The 23,723-nt window shown below is 39.1% G+C and overlaps 1 protein-coding gene across 1 annotated transcript in view; it reads right to left on the bottom strand.

Moving 5' to 3' along the window:
• Positions 1-1,557: 1,557 nt before the first annotated feature.
• Positions 1,558-23,723, bottom strand: part of TINAG (tubulointerstitial nephritis antigen) — a 49,340-nt gene continuing 27,174 nt past the window's right edge. The window contains exons 7-11 of the mRNA XM_042445897.1: positions 18,185-18,362; positions 16,328-16,373; positions 14,352-14,475; positions 3,121-3,166; positions 1,558-1,674 (exon numbers count right to left, since the gene is read on the bottom strand). Of these exons, the coding sequence (XP_042301831.1) occupies positions 1,558-1,674; positions 3,121-3,166; positions 14,352-14,475; positions 16,328-16,373; positions 18,185-18,362 (511 nt within the window). The remainder of the gene's footprint in view (positions 1,675-3,120; positions 3,167-14,351; positions 14,476-16,327; positions 16,374-18,184; positions 18,363-23,723) is intronic.

Here is a 23,723-nt window from a genome sequence, read left to right as displayed (position 1 = left end):
AACTCCTGAATTAATAATAAAGAAGACCCAGTGGAAACTGGTGAAAATCTGTTTTTGCAATGTGACATGATCAATAGGGCAGGTGGAGAGGAAGATCACAAGGCATGGAATGAGAAAACCCTGGAATATTTCAAGAAACAGTTTGCAAACCTTTGAATATACAGGTGCAATCAAAACAAATAGAAATGGTAGCTGTCAATTCTTCCAGAGACTTTCCCTTCTTCTAGATGAGCCCTGCAACCACACTAGGAGAAGAAGGTGAGTTGGGAGTGGAAACTTTTGATAAAAATTAGAAAGGCCATGAATTTAAGAGCAGACCTTTGCAAACCAATGTGTTTGGGTCTTTCACCAGCACCTCCCTGACACAGTGAGATGCTACTGTGAATAGGTATAAAGTACTGTTCATTGAGATTTAAAAATGTGAATATTTCAAGCAAAAGAACTCTATAATTTTTATTACTGGTAGCGCAAAAACTTTGTTCTTCAGCAAGACATTTTTTCATGTATAATTTTTCATTTTCTCCTCAAAGTTTATTGCACTGGGGTTAAAACGTGCCCACACGCAGGCGCACACGGAACGTGACGGGAACGTGATGGGGCCAAGAACCCCATTTTACTGCACACTGGAATGCCGCCTTTGCCGCCGGGGGTTCCAATCGCATTCCTGTTGCATTCCAGGGAACGCCATTTCTGAGAACTGTTTTAAAGCGTTTAAGCCTCCCTTTGATGCACATAACAACTTGCATCTGAGGAAGTAAATTCAAGTCTATGAAAGCTCATACTACCCACATCTCTTTCGGTTAGTCTCAAAGGTGCTAAAAGATCCCTTTGCATAAAAATAACTAGTTTGACTAATGGTGTACTCACATTATACAATTATAGGACCTTGATACCACTTTAACTGCCGTAGCACCATCCTATGGAATCTTAGAATTTATAGTTTCATGAGATACTTAAAAATTTCTGCTAAATTCATGCAATCCTGTGGTTCCAAAAAGTGGATTAAAAATAAACCAAAAAATCCAATCAGTGTAGGAATAATTCCAACAAAATCCCAGGCTTTATGTTAGGCTGCATGACCTAAGTTGAATATTGTGATGACAATGAAACTTCGATGTTACCCTGATCAAGCAAGAACACATGAGCAAAGTTGTTGGACCAGAGCAAAGTTTTTGCCAGTCCAGCATTCTTTATGAGTAATCTCAACTACACAAGCACAAGGGTAATGAGAACTTGCACACTCCTCCTGCCTTTGGACTGTACCAATCATGACTAAGGATATGTAAAATACCCATATCTAAATAACAGGAAGAAAAGCAAATGAACAAAGAGTTTGGGTGGCTGGATTTACATCCCATTTAATTAACATATAAACTCATCAGCGATTTACATCCCATTTAATTAACATATAAACTCATCAGTGATGCTGAAGCAACTAACCAGAGAGAGAGAGAGCGAGGGAAAGAGAGAGAAAGTATGCATAATGTTACCATTTTTATATTCCATTTTTACAAAAGGATTTCACAAATAATACTGGTTAAAGAAAAAGAAAACCTTCTAAAGGTGACACTTGGTAGCTATGACCACTTTTTCAATGTCACATTCATTTTGTCCACGTAAAATCCTGAAGTAGCCATTTTCTCCCCAGGAATTCCCCCAGGAATTTGCAGCAATCTAAAGGTGAGGGAACGCATAAAAATGTATTACTGTGAATGCCCAAACTGTAATAATGAGTGCAATTTAAAGGAGAAGAAAGAGGCGGTGGGGTGGAGTGAGATTAGTATTGTTGTCTGACAAATGGATTGTCACCTGCCTTTGCTTCTTCTAATGAGCTACCTGAGGTCCTATATGATGCTACCAACTTGATCAGCAACTACATTGTTTGTTTGTTTTTAATTAAACACTAGGGATGGTGATGGTTGTTACAATATTAATAAACAATGCCAGACACAAGAAGTTGAAATCAGCATGTCCGCCCATCTCCACTGGGTAATAGAATCCAGATGTAATGAGACTAAGCCAGATGTCAGGCTTATATTGTGTATCAGGTCCATGGCTGGGGGTGAGAAGCAGCATGGAGAAATGAAGTAAAATCTCATGCTGCGTCAGATCCATGTTGTTTATTACATATTGGATGTTGTGAAATGCTACATCATTGCTCTTCCCATTTTCTCACTCCCATCTAGTCACACCACACACTGTTTATATAAGACATTTTCACAATTAAAGAATAAAAGGAATGTGTTTTGTTCAGATAGAGCTCTGTATCATGGGCAAATACCTGCTTTGGTTTTGACTAGCAGTGCATATCTGAGATATCTGTATTCATCAATTAACTAATTCATACTATTTATATCACACTCGACATCCAAGGAGCTCAGGAAATCTACAATAAAATAATTTCTAACAGTTTAAAACAGTAAGAGGCATTTTAAAGTAAACTAAAAAAAATATTAAACAATCTGTCTGGTTAAAACAAATCAGTTTAAACTAAATTAAAACAGTTTAAGACAAAATCAAACCATGCCCATATGCAGATTTGGATTAAACCAGATGTATTATGGGATTCCATGCAATGTTATGGAGCCGTTAAAAGTTCTGGGCTATGAATGCTGTCCGAAGTAATGTATTGCAGTTAACAACATTATTTGTAAAACATTTTGTGGGGCGCAGGTTAATAAGAAGCTGAAGACTATCAGACTAACAAAAAGGACAGGAGCATAGTGGTATACTTCTGTCAATAGCGTGTAATAATGCGACGTAATGATTGTACAATTACTGTATGAATAAAGAGGCATTCTAGTGATGCTTTTTATTCATGGGATTTCCCCATAAATAAAAAGTGGTGTCAGAATGCCTCTTTATTCATGGGCTAATCAAGGGATAATCGTGATGTCGTGTGATATTCTTCACATTATTGTGCAATATTGATAGCAGCATACTGCTATGCTCCTGTCTTTTTTGCCAGTCTGATAAAATCCTGAAAGAATGAATCAGCAGCATCCGCAGTTTGACCTTTTGGAACCAACCAGCTTTATATTCCACTGGAATTAACAAGCCAAGGTACCCCTCTTAATGTTAGTTAACATTCTCTGGATTTTTAAGACTGAAGTCACTTACCCAAAATTTTTGTCTCTGTCCTTCACCATTATGTAAGGCACCCCACCTAGCCAAAGAGATGACAGTAGAGAAACATACAGTGTTAATTCTCCTGCTCCCTCTTAGTACCCGAAGGTCAGCATGCGTATAAAAGGAACATCGAGGGAAAAGTTTCCGTCTATTAAAATTTTTATTGTGAGCAATCAATACACACCACCATGACAAAATTACCCGTTTGAATGATTTCTCTACTATTCTGAACATGAAGTATTGCATACAATGTTTGACTTATTTATGAACGCATAGCCTATCTATTACTGAAAGGGCTTGATATTTTCCTTAACAGGCTTTCCTTTATGGGCAGGCAGAATAAAAATGTGAGTTCCATGCAAAGACATTTTCCCTTCTGGTTCCACATTTAGCTCAGTTCCAAGGTCGCCAAATGTTTTGACTCCATTGCATTGATGATTATCCTTTCTGCAGCCCTTTTTCGGGGGAAGTAGGGACCCAAGATACTGCAAGATGGAGAAAGGTTTTCTGAAACTTGCCTGGTGATAACTGGCCATCAGCAGATACCATTGTGATCTGCACAGAGGAGGTAGGGGCACTGAGATCAGTGAGGTGGTGAATCCACTCCAGATATTAGTCCTGACTTTAAAGGAGATTTTATTCAATGTGCTGAATTCAATGAGCTAAATGATGGATCTGAAACAGACGGACCCAATGGGGCAGCTTGGAGATGCACCATTTAAGGCTGAATTGGGGCCACAGCCAACAGACATACAACCCCAATCAAGCCAGCTTCCGGTACGAATAGGAATGGAAAAATAGGCTTCTATTTGGGGTAGAAAAAAGCCACCCCTTTTCCTCTAGAGCCAGTTTTTTGCTGCCACTGGGACGAGTGGCCTCTAAAACCCCTGCATGAAATCGCCAGCATGACTTCTGGGAGACTTGGGGGTGTGGTGCATGTAAACACCATGCCCCCCAGCCATTCTGAAGCTGCTGGTCTGTTCTGGCTTTATCCCTGCTAATATTGTAACCATCAGGCTCCACTGGACTGATATTTTGTAAGCAGGAAATAAGATAAATAAGAGGAGAAAACTGGTTGCAGGGCTTAATTGGGGAAAAGAGGATCTGCATGCCTACATGTCCTCACTACTTTTCAAATTAATTAATTATTTATTTCATTTCTATGCCATTTTTCTCACAGATAAAATTGTTTAAAAGATTTTACAATAAAAAATTTAAAAGCAGTTAAAATCAGCTATCTAAAAACAGTATTAAATGACATTTTAAAAAATATTATAAAGTTAGCTTGCAGTGTGGGCCCCCAACTGGTTGAATGAAGGAATACGATATAATTTCCTCATTATCAGACTACTGGGCAAGCTCCCCTTGCTTGCCAATGGCCATAGTAGCCAATTTGTGCTGTTCCTCTTCAGAAAACATAACTGCACAGCAAAAAGAGTAAGTGTTGCTGGTTCCTATGAAAAATTCCAATATCCATCATAAGTCAATATCATTATTAGGATCAAAACTGTACACATAATTTTGAGTAAGATTTCACTTCAAGATCTCGTTAAATGGTTATATGTGACCAAAAATGTGGGAAGGGCAGAGCTGATCCCATGTTGAAGTCATGAAGTCTGTGTGATCTGAGTCTTAAGATGGAATGGAGAAAGAATCGCAACTTTGAATAAATTAAACTGTATTAGATGCCATGAAAGTTTCAGAGTATATCTAGGACTCTTGGGATAAAATACATACAACAGTTGATTGCCCCCTTTTGAAAATATAAAATCCAACAGTCATCTAACTAAACAAGTAATTCTAGAGGTGAAATTGAGAACCTTATCACATTACAAAATTAAGACAAAAAGCAACAAGATAGAAGCAGCTTTCTGCTTACTTCCCCACATTACATCATAGCATTCTCTTCCAGAGGATGGTGGTTGTAAAAACATTCCTTTTGTCAAACTGATTTTTCTAGCAGGACAAAAGGTATGCTTTTACAAAAGAGCTTTGAGGGCATGTGGAGAGATAAACAGAAAGCCCCTTCTATCTTGCTGCCTCTCATCTCACTTTTGTAAGGCAATAACACTCAGAGACACTTTTGTATTTAACAGTGAAATGATTATGGAAATGCAAGATGAACATGGAATATAGGTTTCTGTTCTTATTTAGAGAATGTTTTCTACACCCTGGATACTATCACAGCATAAATTATGACGGAGCTGCAAGTAATGATACAACTTAAGTTGTATATTAACGGTATGTGTGTTTTCAGGCAGATCACTGAATTTCTGGGGAAAGTTTCCAGGTTTGGCTCTTCTATTTCCTCTTGGAGACTTTGGGCAAATCACTTATTGATTATCTATGGGAGTTGATTAATAGTCACTGTTCATTGACGGAGGAGGAGGAAGAGGAGAAAAATAAAGTCCTAGGAGATTATCACACTACACTCTTAAAATGTTGCTGTTCCACTTTAACTGCTCTGGCTGCCTCCTGTTTCATTCTGAGACTTGCAGTTTAGGAAGGGGCATTTAAAATATTCAGCCGGAGAGCTCTTAGTCCTCACTGGAGTACAAAGCCCAAAATGCAACAGGAGGCAGTCAGAGCAGTTAAAGTGAAATATAGTCCTCCCTCCACATTCCCGAACTTGAGATTTGTGGTTTCGACTATTTGCAAGGTCAAGGCCACTAATATGGGCATTCCTCCTCCTCTTCTCTCCCAGGCTTTTCCCCGCAGGAGTAAAAGCCCAGGAGCCAACTTACAAGTTATTCATTTTCAAATTTATATTAAATGCTATCATCATCATTTGTCTAACAATAAGCATTTTTAAAGCATGCACAGTAGTGTATGCCAAAATGGTACTTGTTGTTTTATTGGGACAGCCATTGTGTTTCCTGTCAGGACATTTCTAGACTAAATAATCATTTTTTACAAGTTGGACTAAGGTTCTGGGAGGCCAGGGCTCAAATCCAGCTCAGTCATGGAAACCCACAGCCATTCTCCAGTGTAATAGAAGGAAAAGTAGTATCACTCTTTCACTGTCATAGGAGGACAATGGCAAACCTCTTCTGAACAAATCTTGCCAAGAAACCCTGAGCATAGGTTTGCTGTTAATCAGTGTCGAGTAAGGCACATAATGATATCAATGCAAGGCAGCCTCTTTCACAAGCACTTGCCTAAGGAAAAAGGAATGCTGCACTCAATAGATTACACAATCAATACCTGTCTGCATATTTATAATGAAGATATTTAAACTTGCCAATAAAGTGGATGGGTGAGTGGATGGATGAACAATAATCAAAGTGCTATGACATCTTTCTAGAATTCCCCAGTGACAAGAGAATCATGATGGATGGCAGCCCACGCAGATCTTGCCCTGTTGTCCCCTTGGTCTGGTGCCAGCCAGAGTTGGGCTCATCAATCAACAGGCGGGTTGGTAGATGCCTGGATCCAGCCCCATGTATTTGGCTAACCCTATTTCAGCTGTAACCAATAAAATTATGGCCATTTCTTCTCCAACCATGTTGCTAGTGTGGTTTTTGGGAGGACAATGGCCCTTGACAGACAACACAAATGCAGGGGCTAGTCTATACGTAAGAGTACTGTAGGAATTGGTGCACACTGGTGAAGCCTTTTTCTACAGAGTTTAAGGAGGGTTTTTTTTTAGGGGGGGTGTCCAGGCAAGCAGCCAAATGCTAATAGCCAATCCAAAAACAAACAAAGGAACTCCTCACAGAGCTTGAGGAGTTAAAGCAAGCCTCAACGAACAAGCATACAAATAAAGGCAGAGTAGAGTAACAAAGTTCCATGGGATCAAGCCAAGGGATCAAACCAAGAGCATAGTTGAGCAATCCAAGAAGGTCATGGGTTCCAGAGAAGCAGAATGATCAGGCAGTGTGAGAATCAAATGTCCAAGCCAAGAAGACAAGCTGAAGATCAGGAAACAGCATGCTTTCACCAGCAAACTCAGATAGCAGCTTCTGACAAAAGCTCTGGCATCCTTCCCAGGCTTTTATCATCAGCTGTCATTAGTGCAGGTGCTCTTTGATGAGTTGGCATTTTGCATAAAGCCTCCTCAAGCACCAGAGGCATACTCTTTCAGATCTTCTCTGGCTGAAGATAGGTATGTCGGCATCCTCCTCCATGTCTACAACTTCTGAAGGCTCTGCTGCCTGGAGGTTTGGCTGCTGAGTCTCTTCTGAGGCCACAGACTCTGCTGGGGGCTCTCAGGACAGAGCTAGGGCCAGGCTAAGGCTCAATGTCAGGCTCAAAATCTTCTTCTGAGTCCTCAGCCAGGCTGGGTATGACCGTGGGGACCACAAAAAGGCTGAACACCTGTGAAAAGCATTTGGCCAGATCACATTCTATTTCCCTGGAATGAGGAGTATTTTAAAGGGACAGACCCTAGGAGGCAAACCTATGCCTGGTCAGATTCCTCCCTCCCCCCATCTTGTACTGCTTACTCTGACAGGCAATAGTTTCCTGAGTTCCCAAGCAGATGTCTTCCATTGCTAACCAGATCCTTCTAACTAAAGTTGCCAGTGACTGGTCATGTGTGCTATTACAGACATGAAGTAAACCTGAGTAGGTCAGCATCTGATAGTTCAGTGAAAGAAAAATGTAGAACACAGAGAAGAGAAAGGCCTGTGCTTTGGGGCTCGTGACACAACTAGCCCATCCATGTGGTGAAACTGGATCTTGATAAGGCTGGCTATAAGGACACCCATCTTGCCTGATTCTAAACAAAACAGGAGCTCCACAAACATCTTCCTGCTGCTCCTCTCTAGTGAAGACAATGGGAGAGAAGAAAAACAGGGTACTGATTTTAACTCTTCCACAGGATTTGACCCTTGTTCATTCATTTCAAGCCAGAGCCAGAATTTTTACATGAGTACCATCAAGGGGGAATGTAAACGGGAGCCACAATAAAGTTAACCAACAGCATGGAGGTATAATTGCTTTTGCTAGTGTGTCATAATGACCCCTCCTAGTGCAAAGTAAATAAGATAGGATCTATATTAAATGGCAAGGGTGCAAAGGGAAAGTTTTCCATAAACCAGTGATATATGTTTTAACTTTAATTATGAGCTTTTGAACAAAGCCGGAGCACCAAACTTTGAAAGTCTATCCATCATCACAATTTTTAAGAAACTAATTTTCCTGCTAAGCTGACAGTTACTTTGTTCTTTTCCATCCCAAGAAAGAATGGCTTTCAACACGGCCAATAAATTTCTAGCAATATAACTTCATTGAGTGTAGCACTATCAGAAAGCCTATGGGTCTCTTTCTTGCATAGCAGATATATATGCCTTCAAACAGCTTCACACTCTCTCAAACAACTTCAAGCACAGGGGCTAGCATAACAAAACATTGTTATGCATTTTAATTCAGTTTAATGAAGCTCCAGACATGGAAAAGAGATATTGTTCCAACATGTAAAAGACAGCTATACCAGCAAGTAAGTTAACATCATGTACTGGTGTCTCTTATACGTATAATTAGGTACCTCCTGCAGAACCAGAGAGTAAAGTGTGAAGGGAGACAATGAGATTAATTGCAAGAGAGCAGTAAGGACAATGAAAGTGAGGGCTAACCAACAGCAGAAACTAAATCACTAGCAAGCTGGGGATACACAGAGAATCCGTGCCTGAAATGAGATAGCTGGCCAAAGCAAAGAACAAAGGATGGAGTAGCAGTAGCTGAGCAAGTGAGCTGTAGAGACTGGTTGCTCATGGAGGCTTGGCATCTGACCTTGAGGAAATAAAACAGGATTCTATAGGCACCTTCACCTGAATGGCCACCTCCAGGCCTTAGCTCTACCCTATTTGTTAATGAGGGTCCATTTGAAAATGTGGATTTGCTTATGATTACAGTGGTGGCTGCAGTTGGGCAAGAATAAATGTGACCGGGGAGGGGCTGTCTATGAGGGGATGGGGAGGGGAAAGGCCAGATGAAGGTACTCCAAAGTTTCCTGTACTGAGAAAAAGAAGGAGCCAGACAAGTGAGTGACACATATTTCCTTCTTAGGATGTGCTGGGAAAAGAGTGTAAAGCTTCCATGTACAAAATATTATCTCAGTTCCTTCCACAAGGGTTTGTAGCACAGCTGACGTCATATTCATAACTGACATAAGACTGATATTGGGAGCAATCCAAGTTTTCACATGAGAAGTATTTCACCAGCAAGCATAGCTTCAACTAAGAAAGATGTTATTGTGTTAAGTTAGGGAAGCACATAACCTGCAGTGAGGGATTTCCAGCAGAGGAGGGAGGGGAGCACCAGTATTGTGACTAGCGAGATGTGTCTGGTGCGAATGCAAGAGAGAGTCTTCTGGGTGGCTGCTCTGAGATTCTGGGACTCCCTTCCTAGGGAGACTAGACTGCTCCCCTGGCTGTCCCATTGACAGGCAAAAGTTTTTCTCATTCTGACAAGTACATTCCTTGTCCACAAATGAAAGAGCTTCCTCAGTTCTGATGCTCCACTCTCCCTGTGGAAATGCAGCTGGTACCAACAGGGCACATATTTCAGTGCCAGCCATCTCAAATTCTTTTTCTTTGACCAAGCAATTTGCCTGATTCTGTTTTGTTGCATTCCATTGGTTGCCATTCTTTTTTAAATGACAACAATATGTTTTTGGTGGATTCCCCCCCCCAATTAACTATAGTTGTGCAGTATCCTGTTTTTCATCAGAGAAAAAGGTAGTGTTTAAAATACTTAAATAAGTAAGTAAATAAACAAACAACACAGAGATCACAATGGATAAAAAAGAAAAATTAGTACAGCTGAAAAGCACACAAAAGCAAGAAGCTTCTCTGTATATTTTTGGATTCGTTTAAATGGGTAAGATGTCCTAGGATTGCTCAGCAGGAGAACTGACTGTTGTGATGATTCATTCTTTAGAACATTAAAGGTTTGTGAATTAGAGTTAATCATAGAGGAATGATGCTCAGATGCTGTTCTTTGAACTTATATTCTTCTTTATCTTTAAACAGTGCAAGTGAATGTTCTAGCCCTGTGGTTATACATCAGTAGTATGCATTGCCAGGCATAATAGTTTTATTTTCAACTTTCTGAGAATAACCCAACTGAAATCCTGTGGCAGAGATAATGTTCAGCTTGCTCCTATGATATTCAAGGGTGTACAGTTTTCACAACACATTAGCAGACCTTGGCAACATTACTTAACACATGACACGGTTGTAAAATCTAGGAAAGTTACTTTTGGACTGCAAGCCTGATGGGCATGATGGCTGAGGGATTCAGGGAGCTGTCATCCCCAATCTCTGCAATAGCAAAGAAGATGTTCCACAAGATGTTAAGATTTAAATGCCATGCACAGCACAGTTATGTGGAAATAAGGTGCTGGAGAACAGTGCAGAGAATAGTCAAAAGACAAACAACTGGATCCTAGAAGAGAGTATGCCTGAACTCTCCCTGGAAGCCAAGATGACTAAATTGAGGCTGTTGTATTTTGGCCTCATCATGAGGAAAATGAATAATTAGAAAAGACAATGATGCTAGGAAAGGTGGAAGGCAGTAGAAAGACAAAGACCACATGCCAGAGGGTTAGACTTGATCAGGGAAGAAACAGGCCTGGGCCTGCAAGACCTGAGAAGCGAGGTTGATGACAGAGGTCTTGGAGATGTCTTATCCAGAAGGTCACCATGAGTCAAAGGAGATTATCAGACGAGGGGAAAGCCAGGAGTAAAAGGCATACTCCTGGCATAATCACAAAATCGTGCTGAAGCTTTTCAGACGACGTCGCACTCATCCAGGACTTATCCCACAAAAAAGCACAAATGGTTTGTTGCTGGAGCATTCCTGGTTCTTCATGGGATAAGTCCTGGATGAGTGTGACGTTGTCTAAAAAGCTTCAGCACAAATATGCCTGGAGTATGCCTTTTACTCCTGGCTTTTCCCCTCTAATCTCCAAAGTCAGCTCAAGGGCTGCTAACAACAACAAAGTTATCATTGAACTAAATGGCTCACTTCAGAGTAAATAAGGTTATTATTCACAGGAACCCTAGAGGGGCTACTTAGTTAAAAAGATCTAACTGAGTACAGTAATATCTTCTGGCCCAATTTCCCATACCCCAGTGCACCTTAAGCGCCAGCTGCGGCTTTGTGAAGGAGGTCCATTCAGCTGACAATCAATGCACAAGAAGGAGGATGTTTGCACCCCATCCTGACCACAAGCAAGGCTGTGACAAAGCCCTGAGCCAGGGGTCCTGCTTTGGTTACTGGTGGGAAGGGGATTGGAAATGTCACCATCCTAGTGCCCTGACCACCAGCTGAACAAACTTCCTTCACCTGCTGCAACTGCTAGCTTTTAAGGTGGACTGTGTATATAGAATTAGTGGATACAGAGAAGTTACAGATCTAGGTTATGGATTTTTTACTCCAATATTGAATACCAGCCATTTATTATTTAAATTCATTCATCCATTCATTTATAATCTTCCTCTTTTCCTAAACTAGGACTGTATGTAGCTTATGAAAATTAAAAGCAATTCAGATAAAGCACCTAGAGAGACATGAGTGAAAACCTTCAAAAAGTAATTATTAAAATGCAATTAAACTATAAAAGTAAAACCTTAAATCTGTTGAAGTAACAAAATAGAACCTGTACATTCAACCTTCCAAATCTACAGATTTTCCATTCAACGGATTCAACTATCCACAGATTTGAAATATTCCAAAAAGTATAAATGTTGAAAAGCAAAGCTTGATTTTGCCATATTATATAACAGATACCTTTTTACTATGTCATTGTCTCTAATGGGATGTGAGCATATGTGGATTTTGATCTCCATGGGAGGTCCTGGAACCAAACCCCAGTGGATACCAAGGGCCCACTATATACAATTTAAAGCCCTTGCAGTCAGTTCTGTTAGAGTTTAATTTGTTCACCACTTCAATATACCCTTGCATTTTCTTTGTGTATATATGTCTTTTTCTCTGCATCATGTTTAGTCCCCTTCAAATGGTGGGTAAGGGGAAATCCACAGTGTAATTTAATCATACTAAAGAACAATATAAGAGGCTCCAATGTTTCTAACAAAAACTTTATGGGCTAAATATTTCTGGCATTGCTAAGACAGCAGGATAGTTGCCAACAAAACAAATGGGCAAGATAAATGGCTGTATATTTTATAACAGCTCAGTTTCAAGGTAGGAGCATTCCCCCTGTCCCCCCACCCAAACTGTGCCTTCCATTCCTCCTACCTTCTATTTGAGAATTTGAGTCAGGTAGTCAGAGAATTTAAGCACACGTTTTAGTTTATGTTGGATGTCTCCTTCTGGGGGCCTGTCTGCATTGCAGAAATAATGTGCTTTGATGCCACTTTCACTGCCATGACTCAATGCTATGGAATTCTGGGATCTGTAATTTTGTGAGACATTTAGCTTTCTCTGTCAGAGCTCTGGTCCCACAACAAACTACAATTCCCAGAATTCCATAGCATTGAGCCATGGCTATTAAAGTGGTGTCAAACTGGATTATTTCTGCAGTGTGAATGGAGCCTTAGAGATTATAAATGCACATGACCATGTAGGTATATTGATTTATAACTGATATAATAATGACAGGGTGGTTTTTATATGCTTTGTGCTTTTTAGATATATTTTTAACTTTGTATGTTTTTAATGTTAATTTTATACTGTTTTAACTAGATGATTGTAATTGTTTTTTTAAATTCTTATTGTAAAGGTTTTTTTTTTTTAAAATAGCTTGTGAGCCACCTTGGGTCTCTTTCTAGGAGGAATAAATAAACAAAACACATGCAAAAAAGAAACCTGTTAGGTTGCATGCTCAGGCTTACTTTCTGAAAAGTTGCATGTACAGCGCTGTGTAAATTTACAGCGCTTCATAAATAAAGGTTAATAATAATAATAATAACAGGTGTGCATACTGATAATTTTCAAAGAAAAAAAAATATAGTCTCATGAGCTCAGCAGTGTGCAGCAAGTTTGGGAACCTGAAAGCAAGTCCAAATAACCTGAACACATAGGATGAAAGCAGGATGGGAGTAATTTTGATAGCATTTCCTATGTTTTGCTTTGAAACAGTGGCTGTCAGTTATTTAAGACAAGCATTTCATTCAATGTCAAATTTTTAGATCAGTCTTCCTTGATCTCATATCTTCCAGATGGATTGGAATGCAACTACCATTATTTATAATCCATCATATCTAGGGAGTGCCAGGTTGGGAAAGCTGCTTTACATGACTATAGAAATAATATTTTGAAGTCAGGCAAAGCTAACTTCCTGAGAATCCTTGACACAGAACTGATTTTACTGTTGTCACATTTTAAAGTATATGTAAAAGTTTTTATTCTCTCTTTCTCCCTCCTTATCTCTCATATATCTGTATGCATACACATATACATGCACACACACACACACTCAGTGTTCAAACCGATTTCCTGGAACTGTTTTCAATTTCTAGAACTCCAAGCTCTTTTATTAGGAAATGACTGTATTAGCTCCCTGAATATTTAAGTGTCTCCAATTTTAAAGCTCAAGTTACAAGATGTCTCATATCCTCCGATAATAAATCCTTAAGCCATTACCAAAATCATTCTTGCTAGAGATGGAAATATAAATATTGTACCTGTAGTGTACTGGGTGAAGTTTCGAATTAAGAAAAATAATTTGATTTTCCCTCAAGCATAGAAGGGTATTGATTTATTTCAAAACACAATTATTTCACTTTTATTGGGCTATAGGAAATAGAAATAAAAGGGGGAAACTAATAGGTGACAGTATGCCTACACCCCACCACTTTCTTACTTATGGGCTTTGAAAAAATGAGAGGGAGCCAAACAAGACCTGATCTTGGCACAGTGAAGTGAAGGAAGCAAAACAATGAGGACAAGTCCTGTTTTGCCACCTGAGGCCAAGGCAAAGCCTAAGATGGTGATCAATAGCATTTTATGTACAGAAACTGACTAGTCTGGCAGTCAACAATAACATTAGAAAAGTACTATCTCCATGCATGCACCTCAGAGCACCTTCAGTGGCCCAATGCCAGTTCTGTCACACAGTTTTATCCTCCATCAACTGCCCTCACTCCCTCTCTCACAGCATCTGCCACCCAAGGCAACCACCTAACTTTATGTAATTGTAGTCCTGGCCTGGAAACCAAGGAAAGTCTGCCATCAGTAGAAAACCTTAGATGTTATCGTTCAAATATCTAACCATTGTATATTACATAGGTAACACCCATTGCTTCACTTACCCAACAATTTTAACAGAATGTGGCCTCTTCTCATAACCATTCTGTGTTTTCCCGTCTCTACTCCAAATGTGTTTATAAATCCCAGTCTTGTAAAGAAAGAAGTCTTCATATACTTGCATGACAGCTAAAAAAAAATTTAAAAGAAAGAAAGATAATGCTTATTTTCTTTTATTTTTTTCTAAAATACATTGATTTAAAAGTGATATAATAATGACGGGATAGTTTTTTATATGCTGTGTGTTTTTTAGATATGTTTTTATTGCTCATTGCTGCCATGTCACTTAGTCATTTGGAAAATTTTGTCTGACATAAGCATAAACAAATAGTATTTGAAAATATATGATAAATTAGTCAGATTTGGAATTTAATATAAGGTGCTTCCTGGTGTATTTCTGTATTTGGAAGAATGTTTATATGTAGTGTTAACATGATATCTGATACCGTTGGATGTATTGTTTAATGAAAATAAAATGTAAGTGTAAGACATTTCCTTGTTTAAATAGAAGCAAAAGACATTGTGATGGTTCCTTCCTTTTTATTTTTGTCCTCCCATTCTTAACATTTTTCTTCCAGTTAATGTCCTTTTTATTTATACTTTCATTTCTTGGCTTCTTGCTTCATTATTCTACATTTCCCCATTGGCATGCTTTCTTTCTTTTGTTAAGGTTTTAACTGAAAGCCAGAAACAACTGAGACCATCTTGATTCATCTTGACACACATGGGCATTTTGAAAGAAGTACAGACACCACTTCCAGTTGGATAACATTGAAGCCTAAACTTCATAGATTGGATCTTCAAAATACTGATACTATGGTTTCCTTGCCTCTAATTTCTCTGCATTTCCAGTCAAATTATTTGCTCTTTTTGAATGTATCTTTACTCTGTACTTTCCCCACAGTCAGTAGATAGCTGGTGGCTTTCATATTGGATGGGTGCAGGATGAATCCTGCCAAATTTTAATCTGGAGACAGTGATGGTGGTCACCCTATTTTGAAGGAAGGGTTAAGCATCTTGGATAGCTCTTTTAAAGTGCATGTCTAAACCCAGAGGCAATTTACTTTCTTGCTGACATGGGAGCTACTGACTTCCACTATTAATAGCTTGTCTTCCACTATATTTTTCTTGCTAGCTATTAAAATGGTAAATATGTTACCTATTCGTTCTGTCTTTATCATGCATTAGTTCCTCCTCTCACTTTCTGAAATCCTACAACATATTTGTGAGATGCAAATCTACACACATGCAGTTATATGGCAGTTGTGCTTTACCACAATTCTGCTGAATACCAACATTGTAAAGCCACTTGCATATCTGCCAGTGTGGCTCCTTGTTTTCCCCTCATACAATGGTAATATACAGTGGCTATTCCTGCAGTTCCAGTTACTAAAGTGGCACACTTGAAGATACTAAGGAATAGTTACTACCATCCATGAATGCACAACTGCTTTATTAGAATCCTATTGATTAATCCTGACTAGAGTTGGTTGTTGTGTATCTCAAAGTCATTTCTGACTTATGGTGACCCTAAGGCAAACCTATCATGCGGTTTTCTTGGCAAGATTTGTTCAGAGGAGGTTTGACTCATGATTCTATGCAGTACAGATTAGCAAAGTAGTAAATAGGCACGGCTCATTCCTTTTCTCTGAACAAAACAAATATAGAACAGAGATGAAAAACACTTTCAATAATCTTAGGTTTGGCAGGGGAGAGCTGAGCAGAAGATGCAGGAACAACTTATGGCGACATTGTTAATTTCACAGAGTTTTCTTAGGCAAGGTGTTTTTGCCAGTTACTCCTAAAATCTAGCCTACAGCACCTGGTATTCATTGGCAGTCTCCCATCCAACTACTAAACAGGGTTGACCCTGCTTAGCCACCAAGAGCAAACAGGATCTGGTGCCTTTAGTTTATTGATGAGATTATCTATCTATCTATCTATCTATCTCAAGACCAACATTTGCTCCCCTTTTCTTTACCTTGCACTGGCCCGTTTTCTTTAATTTCTTTCATTATGTCAGCCTCCTAAAGATGGAGAGGAAAAGACACCATATATATATATATATATATATATATATATATATCCACAGTTAACATTCTAGAACAGATATGAGAAATAGATGAAGAAAGGTATGCTACATTTAACAATTGGTTCAGTCTTTTGGGCTGCCCAAAGCACAGAGAAGAAAAAGCTAAATAAGTTTCTACTTAATGCCTTAAAATTTCCATCTCTTCTGATGTTTTTTCCCCCCAATGAATTTCAAAGTGCCATAGTTCTGTTATAAAATCACATTGGACTTTCCCCCTCCCTTGCTTTGTTTAGGTTTTGGTTTTTTGAAAACATGCCCCTTTTGAGATGCAACATAAAAATTAACTCCATTCTGTCTTTACAATAGAGAATTTATAGAGCACTATAAGATTTGAAAACACTTCAGTTATATCATCCGGATACAATCATCCCTTTGTATCCATGGATTCTACATCCACAGATTCAATCATCTACAGCTTGAAAATATTTTTGTTTTTAAAAAAAACCAAAACCTCCAAAAAGCAAACCTTGATTTCACCATTTTACTATAATGGGACTTGGAGAATACATGGATTTTACTATCCATGAGGGGTCCTCAAACTAATCCCCAGTGGATACCAAAAGGCCAGCTGTAATTCATATTTAAGAGTTTAAGCTGGATCCCAGTAAAGCAGAGTTCTGAACCATAGAGAGAATTCCACTTGTGATTCAACAGGACAAGGAGGTAGAGGTCAACACATGTGGGGAAATACAAGTTTAAAGTCTCATTTATCATATTACCCAGGTTAACTGTTCATGAATTCAGTCAATAGCCTGAACAGTATAGATGTCTTTATGTCAAGCTTGCCAGGCTAAAACAGGAACAGGTGGCTAAAACTGAAACATAATTTATCACACTAGCAAGTTCCAGTGGGAAAACAGGATTTAAAGGAGAATTAAATTGGAGTAAACCCAGAAATGCCCAAAGTTTATCACACAATGTCACTGTTAATATGAAACAATGTGAAGTTAAATTGGAGAAAAATGGCAGCTTTTACTTTCGGGAAATTCCGAAAGTAAAAAGGTGGCATTTTTCTCTGGTTTAACTTTGGTTTAACTTCGCATCATTTCACTTTAGCAGCAATTCGGTGTGATAAACCTCCTGAATTTGCAGGTTCTGTTTACATTCTAATTTAATTTAACTCTCCTTTAAATCCTGTTTTCCCATGGGATCTTGCTAGTGTGATAAAGCCCATAGAAGGTATTTCATAGTTCTCAGAATACACAGAGAGCAGATCATTTTTACAAAGTGAAGAAAATGACAGCCTGCAACCAAAAACACTGATGATATTGGAAATGAATTCAGTAGTTAGGCTGCATCTGCACTGCTGAAATAATCCAGTTTGATACCACTTTAACTGGCTCAATGCTATGGAATTCTGGGGATTATAGTTCCGTGAGATATTTAGCCTTGTCTGTCAAAGAGATCTGGTGCCACAACAAACTACAGTTCCCAGAATTCCATAGCATTGAGCAAGGCCAGTTAAAGTGGTGTTAAACTGGATTGTTTTGGCAGTGTGGATAGTCTCTTAGAAACTCTTCATGATAGTTATATTCGGCTTATAGAGCTAAAAACTACTTTATCAGTCTTTTGAAAAGCTGGCAGTTTTCTGATGACATCACAAATGGAAAAAGTAATAGCTAGAGCTGAGATTTGGATTTCTATTTGCCATTTACCTGTGAAAAGATTTTGTAAGAAGAGCTGCACAGATGAACAGAAAAAGTAAATAGCTAAAGCTGCGAATTTGGATTTTTATCTGCCACATACCTGTGAAGAGATTCTGTAGGGAGAGCTGCACTGATAAATGCGGTTGGATGGTTCCAAGTTATTTGGACAGGGCTGCATGGGCTGCCTTTTCCCTTCTGCATCAAAGACAGTTGAAATTGCACAAGGGGTTTGGAAAGGCTGGTTCCAAAACAATGGATAGCAAGTGTGAGACACCAACCTATTGAAATAGCATTGCATCATGTTACCATCATCATCTCCTAAATTTTAAAATGTAATCTGCAATACATCACTTCTTTAGGGCTACACTTGTGGCCCCAAAGTAAAGATCAGCTTTAATATCTCACAATGGATTTGCAATAAAATGCATTAGTTAGCAACTAGTGAGCAAAGAGCAAGGAAGAGAGGGAATCCAGATGGATACTGTTTGGGTCACAAATGTATACTGTGTTTAATTATTGGTGTAAAATCAACGAAATGGAGCCAGATAGACTTCCAAAATTGTGTCTCTTTGAACAGTTACAATCCCATCTACAAGCAGTTTGGTCTGCCCAATTAACAAACTAGATAAGAAGTTGTGGTCTTTCTGTATGTTGTACATTCAGTGACCAAGCAAAAAAGAATACGAGACAAAGATATTGAGGACCAAAAGGATATAGCCACTGTTAGTAAGGTAGGTAATTTAAAATGGTTGAGCCAATACAAATGGACCTTTCAATTAATAATAATAATAATAATTTGTTTTATTTATATACCGCTATTCCAAAGATCATAGCGGTGAACAGCAAGTAAGCTAATTTGCCCCCAACAGTCTGGGTACTCATTTTAGCTCCTTCCTTGAAAGGATGCAAGCCTGAGTCGAGCTCACTACCAAACTACCTAAGCAAACTACCTAAAAATTCAAATGCCAAAACACCTGAGGGAGATATTTACCCATGTCAGATTTGAACAGCTTGATACCATAGTAAGGTTTGGGAGATTTAATGGCATTCCTTATAATGAGCAAACCTGTATTTGTGGCGATCATGAAATTGAGGATATCGCTCACATATTATTTAATTGCCAACTGTACCAGCAGGAAAGAGACCTGTATCTCGGTCCATATATCAAATGAACAATGTACTGGTATACCCACATTAGAACAACATACTTCATGAGCGGTCAAGACTCAAAAATATCTTTCATTACAGCTCGATATTTAAGCAAAGCAATACACCTGAGATCTAGATATGTGGGGATGATTGGGGTAAATTGCAAGGGTGATGAAGAAGTTTGATGTATGATTGTAACTTTATTCCGACTATTTATCGTATTACTGACTTTTGTATTATTATTATTATTATTATTATCTTTTTTAACCTTTTACACAGAGCCTTATAGAGTGATTTATTAGTTTTGTGTATATATATATATAGTTTTGTATCTATAGTTTTATTATATTTTTATTCTTATTTCCTCATATTTCCCTCTTATGTTATCTTATATAACTCTTATTTAGAGTTTTACATAGAGTTTTATATAGAATTATATAGAATTTTATCTATTTTGTATTTTGTATTGTGGTACTTTGAGATGGCCTATGGGCTAATCAATAAATATTGATTGTATACTGTAGACACATCAAACTCAGTCACCTCAGCAGCCAATTCAGAAAAAGTTACACTCTTCATCCCAGTTGCTGCACTCACTAGGTACTTTTGGCCACTCCACAGGTGCCAAAGTAAGGTGATATTGCGAATGATAAATCCCATCCAGAATTGTATTAATATATTTCTGTTTATTCTAATATTTGCATCTTTGGTTTCTAAGTATATAAGACACTTGCTTTGAAAACCTGGATATGAATGAAGTGGTTTGAAAATTTCATAAATAAATCATTTGCACTGGACAGCCTTTTCTGATTCCCTGTCCTCCAAGCTAGTCATTTTCTATAGTGCCACGGGTTGGTTAGGGAATCTTTGCTTCAGTGCAGCTGCCCTTGATTTGAATCCCAACAAATATTTTGTACTGCAGCTTCCATCATCCATAGGTTATAAAGGCTGAAGCAAAGGATGTAAAGATCTGTCACTCACTGTCTTGTTCAGTCTCTATCTTGTTTAGTTTCTCAGATTCTAACACAATACCAGAAAAATGGATGATCACTAAGTTAAGAGCGTCTGATTGCATTTAGTAATAGCAACATTGCTAACAGGATTCTTCTCCCCCCCCCCCCCCCCATCTACAAAATTCAACACTATTCAAGCAGTAAAAAGAAGATGGAGCTATTATTATGCAGCAATTATTCTGGTAAGGTTTTCAGCTTCTTCAACAAGACTGATTGAACTCATTCTCAGTTAATAGCTTGTACCTGCCATTACACTGTCTGTATATCTAGGAAATCTGAAAGCCAAGCCATTCAGAAATCCTTTGGGAAGATATTACCAGTCCCTGGGGATTGAACTTCAGCTTTGTAAATTTCTAAACTTCAGATATCCTTTATATCAAACTAACTGCTGATAAAGGTTACTGAAATGGCAGCAAAGACATTCAGGTTGGATGCATTTAAAAAAAAAACTCCTCTTTTACTTCTTGTACTTTTACTGTTCAAAAAGCAGAACATCAGGAAAATGTCTAGGAGTCTAAGTGTTAAATCAGGCTGCATATGAAAACCCTGTCTCTTGGATCATTTTATGGGCCTCTTCCATTGCCTACCAATTCCCTCTAACTCAGACCTTGCCCTAAGCCTACATTCTAGAACATATCACCCATTATCTAGAATGGGGAGCCTCTGGACACTTTCCACAGTAGTATGCAACAATCTTCACACCTAGGCTATTTGCAACATGGATAATCTTCTTGCAAAGAGAAGAACGAATGGGTGTTAGGAAAGAAGGCAAAGTGAGGCAGCCCCATCAGGCAGCAGTTTCCAGCAAAATATTGGAAGAAAGAACTATGGATATCTTGAACCTCCTAGACTAGCCTGTGTAAATGGGTCTCTGGCATCATCAATAAAAGACTCTCTTCACTGGAAAGACAGTTCTACTAGAGTGAAATACATATCTGAAAGAGAGGAAAGGTAGGGTCTGCTCTCACAGGTTGCCACGCTGCAGGAATAATTCAGTCTGACATTGCTTTAATGCCATGGCTCCATCCTATGTGATCCTGGAATTTGTAGATTATTGTGACACCAGAGTGCTCTGACAGAGAAGCTAATTACAGTGTGCCTGCATCATGCACGGGCACCTTTTATGTGGCTTCCAGTTTATGCTGAAAGCCCAGCACAATTCAATGAATGACGCGCCCGCCCGCGGCACTCACACCACCATGCCACCACGTGCATGAGCCCTATTATCCTCAATGGGACTCGAGCATAGGCAGAACTTGCCTTATACGGTGGGGTCCAGAACGGATCCCTATGTAAGGCAAGGGAACACTGTATTTCGCAAAATTACAAATCACAAATCCCATAGCATTGAGCCTTGGCAGTTAAATTGGTGTCAAACTGCATTAATTCTTCAATGTGGATACAGCCTCAGTGAGGTGGGGGGAGAGGGGCGGAAGACTTGTGAGATGAACTGAAGTCAAGCTTGAGGTGTATCAGTCTATAGGTATGGAAGAAGCAACAGACAAGACAAAAAGGAGATACACCAGGAAACCCCAACTTCCTGACTTCACCTGTTATCCCTATCTGCAAGTGCAGGTGCATGTTTCTTCACTTCCAACATCCCTGTGGTACACTGGAAGATGGTGACCCATTGTCTGTACTGGATAAAGATTCAGCTGCTGGTTTGATCAGCTTCATTGTGCATAACAAGGAAAACTATTTTTATTCTCCATCTCAGACATGGAAATGTCTGGGAAGGGCACTGCACCACACACTAGGTTCCTGTTGCAGCAGTAAATGGTAGTTGGACTGTGGTGTGTACACGGACAGTGAAGGAAAATGGAGAGACAGAGGGAACAGGTTCATGCGTTGATGTTCAGCTCTTTGAGCATTGTAAAGAGGGGCAATGGATAATGCCCTTTATTCGTTTTGCTGTACACTTTTTTCTCGTGGAGTGAATAGGATAAGCTAGATTTATTACCCCAGTTCTGTGCTGCAGCTCAAGAAATGTCTTCATTGGAAAAATGCATAGAACACAAAGAACTGGATTGCTGTACATTTGCATTCATGTAAAAACCGTTTATGCTAAAAAGGGCAATTTTTAAATTGCCCTTTGCATAACATGGATACTAAATAGACGTAAAGGGGAGTGGGTGGGGAGCACAAGCAAGAACAAATGGAAGTGTCAAAGGATGTGTAGAAGCTGTGCAGTACCTGATTTTGGTTCATCTGTATTTTACTTTCTAAAATTTACTGTTTCTTAAAATCTGCCTAATTTGTAGTCTGTAACCCTGCTTCGATCCACTGGGAGAGGCGGGGAAACATAAATAAAAAATTAATATTCTTATTCTTCTTATTATTTTTATTAATCTGTGGAATCAAAATGAAGGCATGAAAAGTCCTTTCTCACTTGCCTAATAACCATGTCAGTCCCATTGGGTGTACTGCCCCACAAATGTATATCTGGAGTGTCACCCAATGCAGTCCACATCTGCTGCACCCCTTTAATAATGCCACTGGGTCCCAGTGAGGGTAAAATGGGAGGGGGGAATATGTGGTTCTTTAAATATCAAACTACATTGGCCCTGGCCAGGATAGCCGATGATGAGGAAACCACTGGTTGCATTTTTCAGCCAAGAAACCAATGTATTAATAGAAGCATAATTTTCAAATCAAGGGATGTAATAATCCTCCAATGTTCTGCACTAGTCAGGCCTTCTCTGTAGTATTGCTGTCATTTCTGGGTGCCTCGTTTTAACAAGGACATAGACAAGTTGGAGCTAGTTCAGAGAAGTGCAACAAGGAGGATAAGATGTATGGACAACAAGACATATGATAAAATGTTGAAGGAGCTGGGCATGTTCAGCTTGGTGTACAGTACACTGAGAAGTCAAGATCACACTCTTTAAATGCCTCAAGGGCTGCCACAAAGAGGAGGGTGAAAGCTTGTCGTTTGCTGCCCCACAGGGTGGAAATATGTCTAATGGCTTTGAGGAGGGCAGATTTCAACTCAACATTAGAAGGAACTTCTTGATAGTGAGAGTGGTTTGGCAATGGTGGTACGGTATCCTTCTCTGGATATCTTCAGAAAGAGTACAGACAGCTACCTGTTGGGGAGACTCTAGTAGAGGTCCTGCATTGAGCAATGGGTTGGACTCTATGGCCTATAGAATCTCTTTCAACACTCGGATTTTATGGTATGTAAGGGAGCATAAGGATTTCTAAATGGATGAGAAGTCTCCAGTTCATCCAGGAGTAATGAAAACCAACTGGCTTCACTGAGAGAAGAAAGATATGTTTCAACTATTTATCCAGATGCTTGGGAGAAAGATCAACTGACGAAGCCTTCCACATTATTTGAGACCATCTAGTGTGTGTCTATATATATGTGTGTGTGTGTGTGTGTGTGTGTGTGTGTGTGTGTGTGTGTGTGTGTGTGTGTGTGTGTGTGTATTAGGGTTATGTGTGTGGGTGTGGATGTGTGTCAAGGTTGTGCAA

Source organism: Sceloporus undulatus, chromosome 1 (genome assembly GCF_019175285.1).
Source record: "Sceloporus undulatus isolate JIND9_A2432 ecotype Alabama chromosome 1, SceUnd_v1.1, whole genome shotgun sequence".
In the NCBI taxonomy this organism is placed as follows: Eukaryota; Metazoa; Chordata; class Lepidosauria; order Squamata; family Phrynosomatidae; genus Sceloporus; species Sceloporus undulatus.
Note: the sequence above shows the minus strand (reverse complement) of the source record. Positions and strands in the feature narration are given on the sequence as shown.